Source organism: Myodes glareolus, chromosome 1, assembly GCF_982192425.1.
Source record: "Myodes glareolus chromosome 1, mMyoGla1.1, whole genome shotgun sequence".
In the NCBI taxonomy this organism is placed as follows: Eukaryota; Metazoa; Chordata; class Mammalia; order Rodentia; family Cricetidae; genus Myodes; species Myodes glareolus.
The window spans coordinates 95,287,359-95,292,917 of NC_142026.1; the positions used below are offsets into that span (position 1 = coordinate 95,287,359).

General features: G+C 44.0%; 1 protein-coding gene across 1 annotated transcript; it reads right to left on the bottom strand.

Moving 5' to 3' along the window:
* Positions 1-1,409: 1,409 nt before the first annotated feature.
* On the bottom strand, positions 1,410-4,055 carry Tspyl1 (TSPY like 1). The gene has a single exon (XM_048425140.3). It carries the CDS (start codon positions 3,970-3,972, stop codon positions 2,863-2,865), a length of 1,110 nt encoding a protein of 369 aa, XP_048281097.3. The 5' UTR covers positions 3,973-4,055; the 3' UTR covers positions 1,410-2,862.
* Between the last annotated feature and the right edge of the window lie 1,504 nt (positions 4,056-5,559).

Genomic DNA, 5,559 nt, shown 5'->3' on the forward strand with positions numbered 1-5,559 from the left:
ATCAGTTTAGAAAATGATCCATGGACATGCCCCAGGCTAATCTGACCTGAGCAATTTTTCAAGTGAGGTTCCTTCTTGCCAGCTGACTCCAGGTTTGTGCCAAGTTGACAGCTAAAGCTGACTATGACAAGTGGCTAGGAGGGAACTTTCTGTAGGTCTTCAGAGTCTCTGAGGTCAGAGGAAATGGATAGAGGCAGACCAGTGGATAAAATTAGCCCAGCAGAGCTCAAACAAAGCTCTTAGAAATGAAGAAAATGCTGCTCCAAAGTTATTTTTTTTATAGGATGCTTATACTACTGTGACATCTATAATCTAGGACTCAACAGTAAAAGGAGCAGTCTCTTCACCATCTTTAATGGCTCCTCTTTGTAAGTTTTGCCCCCCTAAATTTGCTTGTGCATATTTGTTAGGGAAGAATAATAGTTGTTTTAAGGGGGAAAACATCAAATAAATGATTCTCCCTTCATGGAGTGAGCTCCTTCATTGCAAAGAAAGTCTTTATCATCTCATCTTATTTAATCCTTACCACAGATATAATGGCTGAGTTATTAGGTAATTAACCACTAAAAAAATAGTGATTAAGATTGCTAGTATTGCAATACTACACTACTTTCCAAAAGCAAAATATATTCTTTCAAGTGGTAAGCACTCATGAAAGACCTGATATAATACCAAGCTCAGATTTTGTTGCTAAACAACTGTTAAAATACAGTGCCCATGTAACAAATACAAGATATTAAAAGTTCAATGTCTGAGATAAGTATTCTCTAAATATTGTGTATATCTCTAAATTAGATGATACAGAGCCACTTATTCTAGAAGAATATGAATCTACACTAATCTTTGGCACACACCTTTAATCCCAGAACTGAAGTAGAGAGGCAGGTCGATCTCTGTGAGTCTGAGACCAGCCTAGTCTACACATAGAAACCCTGTCTTAAAAAAAAAAAAAGAAGAAATAAAAAAATTATATAAACCATGGAGTCATGGAGTTTGGGACCCAAATCTACTTTACCTATATCTATAAATATACTGACTTGCACAGTACATTTTTATGAACCATTCAGTGTATCTTAGGTATTCAAGTTAGTAGAAATATCTCACCTTCTTTTTAACTTACTATTCTTTACTGATCTTGAGTTTTGGCCCAGATAACCCTTGACTTACACACAAACACATCCAGTTTATGGGAAGAAAGTGATACTGTTAAACTTTTTAAAATATCATATATGATTTGAGATTCACCTGAGTACTGTCCTGTATAATTACTACTGGCCACATTAAACAATAAAGGAAAACTGATTTTATTAATATATTTAGTCCTATTCAGCTCACATTCCCTGCTTAGGGTACCCATCACAATCTCCATTTCTTCCATACATTATAGGGGTGAAAAATAAAACATCCAACAGAGTGCCATGCCTTTATTTACCATCTTGCATATAAATGACAAGAAATATCCTCACAGTACAGCTCTAATTGTCAGAGTGTTTTCACAACTATTGTATTTTTAAGAGGCTACCAAGACAATCAAATCACATATTAATTTTTCCATGAAGACAATAATTTGACAAACTTGATAAAGACCAGATTATCTAAACTGTTTCTAAGAATTTAGATTAATATTGAAAATTGTTATGAATAGTCATAACAATTCAGCATTGTCAAGACTATTGTTCTTCCAAATGCTTCCAAATAAATGAAAAGAAAGTATTTAAACTTTTCCAGTAAACAGAAACAAGTAGCACTTTACTAAATGCTGGTAATACAGGAGCACAATATTACCCTTTCAGCTACACCAGGTCACAAGTAAAAAGAGGAAAATAACCCAAACTTGGGCTGGAAAGCAGCACTGTGTAGGCGATATTTAAGTCATTAACTCGGAACTCCCCACACATTTCCTATTGCAATCCTGAGAAAGCATTTCTCCTCACAGCACCACTGGTCAACCAGGAATTGAAAACTCTCAGTCTGCCTGGTCTTCATCTTCAGTCCAATGTTTATCCGACTTAATTTGATCCTAACCCTTTCCAGTTCACTTTCCCTGCTTAGGGTACCCATCACAACCTCTTTAGCTCTTCCATATGGTGTAAGGAGGATTTCACCTGTTTCCATCTAGCGCCATCTCCCTATAAGCCTGTTAGAACTGCTAACCAGCTAAGGAGTTGGGAAGAGAGGAAATGAGGCAGTCAGAGTTCTGCAGCCTCTCTGACAGAACATCCTCTCTAGAAATGCTACCATTCTAAATGGTCTACTGATCTTACAGATGTTTCTGAACTACTACTTTTTATTTGAAATAACAAGAGAAGGTGGGGTGGCAGAGTGAGGGTGAGGAGCCTTGGCAAGCGCCAATGGAGCTCGGTATAGGCAACAGCAAGCAGTATAGGTGGTGGTGCAGAAAAAGAGTCACAAAAACCACACAGAAGGTGGCCCACTCCTGTTCTCCTACAACATCATTAATGCCCGGTAATTGTCTGCAAACTTGGTGCCCATACTGTCACACGCTCAACTGGTAAATAGAAAGGGCCTCCTAGACAGAGCAAAGGAAGTCCAGGTGGCAGTAAACAGGTGACAGAGGGAAAAACAACAGAGTCCAAGCAGTGCAAACTTCAGTATCACGTGTTAAGCTCTGAAGGGTATGAACCACGGCCACGGACCAGGAGATACTAATACAGACAGCATGGAGGCCATGTCAAAGCAGAAGCATGTCCATAGTCTCTTAACCTTGAGGTTGAGACACTATCCAAAGAGAAGATGCAGAAGTCAGGAGGAAAAAAAAATCAAAAACACTGCATACCCGCTGCATTTGCTCAAGCACAGGTGAGAAGGGGCATGTTTCAGCTGTATTTTCAAAAGCAAAGGTTAGCCGGACTGGAAGCCAAAGGGCCTGGGAATCTCCACAGGCTCTCTTATTGGGCGACGCCTGGGTCTACGGATTCCATCCCGGGACAGGTAGTACTGCAGTGGATTTGGCCACAAGTCCTCTTTGATAATCTCAGCAATTCTGTCAGATTCTGGAAGGCTGTGGTCTGAAAACCAGGTGAAGAAGCTGCAGATGAGGTTTTGGTTTCTGCGAATGAAGGACTGGGGCTCATGTCCCCTCCGCCATACAATCGGAGTGGAAAGAGACACCACTCGACCAGAAGACCTCACTTCATATTCCTTGACGATGAGCTTGTTTCTGAAGTAGGGGTTTCTCCGAAAAAAGAACTTGAATTTGCAGCCAGTCTTAGGGTGTCTGAGTTCCTTCACCTCCAGGTTGGTTACGTACCTTAACATCTCTGCATCCTGACCCCTAATCATGGCGGACAGCTGAGGGTGGTTCCGGAAGGCAGTCATCCAGAAGCCTGGGATATTCTGAATGATGTAGTTCCTCCGTTCCAGATAGTGTCGCCGCATCCGCCCAAACTTCTGCTCCAGATGTTGGAAGGCCCTGTCAGCCTGAGCGTTCACAGTGTCCAGTTCCTGCTGGATGGCCTCCAGGGGGTTCATGCGGAGATTTATGCCCAAATGCCAGGGCCCTGCTTCCTCCTCCATCTCTCTCATCCCTCCACTCGCCTCCAGCATCTCCATCTCTTCACCCAGGGGCTTCTGCTCCACCTCCATCACCTCCTCCTTTCCTTCCGTCGCCACTCGAGACGGCTCATCTGCAGCTGCCACCGCGACGTCGTCGGCCTTGGCCGTCTCTCCGTCTTCCGGGGCCACGGATGCAGCGGCCGGGGGACCCGAGGCGGGAGGCGGAGTCTCTCCCTGCCGGGCTGCGGTCACCCGCGTCTGGGGTTCAAGGCCCACGACACCCCGCGGCGCCGGGCTCGCCACGGTCTCCGCTAGGCCCTCACCTGTCACCACGGCCGCCGAGCTTCCCTCGCCGAGCAGCGGACGCCGGCCTGGGCTCCCCGGGACATTGTCAGCATCGCAGAGGCCGTGGCTGGCAGGGACAGGAGTCCCCTCGTCCCGCTCCGGGTCGCTCATGCCGGGTACGGTCGCGTCACCCTCGGTGTACACACAACTCCCACGCAGCTCCCGCTACGCCCCTTCTCTGTCTCCAGGGCGGTGACGTCAGAGCCGCAGACCGCAAAGCTCGCGAGAGCTTGCTGCGCAAGGCATCTCGGTCTTCCTGGGAGACCGAAGGCAGTGAGGGGGTGCTTGCAGGGCTTCTGGAATCATCTCGGCTGCAGTGCACAGCTTTTACACTGCCTACTGTTGTTCAAGGTCTGCCACGTGCATTCGCTTTCTAGTTATGTAAGAAGGTGAAAATATCGCCTGGCATTCGAAAAAGCTCGGAGCAAAAATGTCCGTATCTAACAGAGGCGGATGCCACAGTGCCCCCACCCCCATTGTTAGAAATGAGAACTGTGAATTCTAGCCTCGTAGGACCGGTTCTTGCCTGTCGTTTCGGAGGGAGATCGCGACCTCTACGCTAACCTGGGCTACAGAGGGAGACGCCGCCGTATCAAAACAATAATAAAAACGCAATTCCCTTCTAGTCTCTGTTACTGGGAGACAAAGCTCTGTGGGTTTGTTAGGAATTCCTATTTTTCTGGAAGATGCTTTGTGGTTATAATTAATGATTGTCCGTACTGGTGCATCTACCGCTGTCATAAACACCACATCGTATAGCACTTACAAAAATCATTTCACTCCCTGTGGAGCTGAGACGAGGAGAAACTGAGTCGCTTACCAAAGTGGCATAGAAAATGACAGAGGAATGATTTGAGCCCAAGGTTTGATTCTGATGCTCTCTGAACAAAATGTGACGTCGCTTTAACACAAAGGCATAAACACGGAAATCGGTGTCAAGTTGATAAATATTCTCTCCCTCTTCATTCACAAACAGATTAATATTTAAGGACGAGTTCATTCATTTCCTTTCTGTTTTGAGAAAAAGCAAGTAGCTATGCCTGGTCCTCAAAGTCAGTATTTTGCCAAAATTATCAGAACAAATGCCATCTTTTGTATGACAAATATTTCCAAAACATGATTTATCTTCTTGCAATGAAGTTCATAGACAATATAACCTAGAAACATACATAAATAGAAAGACTTAATATAAAACTTTTACCATAAAAGTTATTGTAGTAGTGGTGATTTTAGTATAGCAAATGAGTCACCGGCTTGCCCTGTGATGAATGGCGTAGTTAGAAAGTTAGACTTCTCTTAAAAGACACTATAGGTTAAGCTTGACCAGGGTGTCTATGTCTATATAAGATCTTCTGAAATTGCGTTCTGGGTTTTAAAAAATGCCACACACACACACACACACACGCACGCAATTTCTTTCACACTAAGAAATGTTACTTTCACTTTTTAATATTTGCTAGCCCTGTTATTCCCATCAACTCTCACTAGAGGGAGCCACTTGTCCTTTAGAAAGTGATGGTGAACCTATGATAGACCTGGATTCATGTAAATTGACCCACAATCTTCTATTTCCACTAAACTATGATTGTTAACAGATGCATCTCAGAGAGGATTAGTTTTATTTTGATTTTCCATCATATTGAGGTTCCCATTTGGTTCTGCCTAGTCTGACAAGGTCCCCACCAGTCATGGACTTAA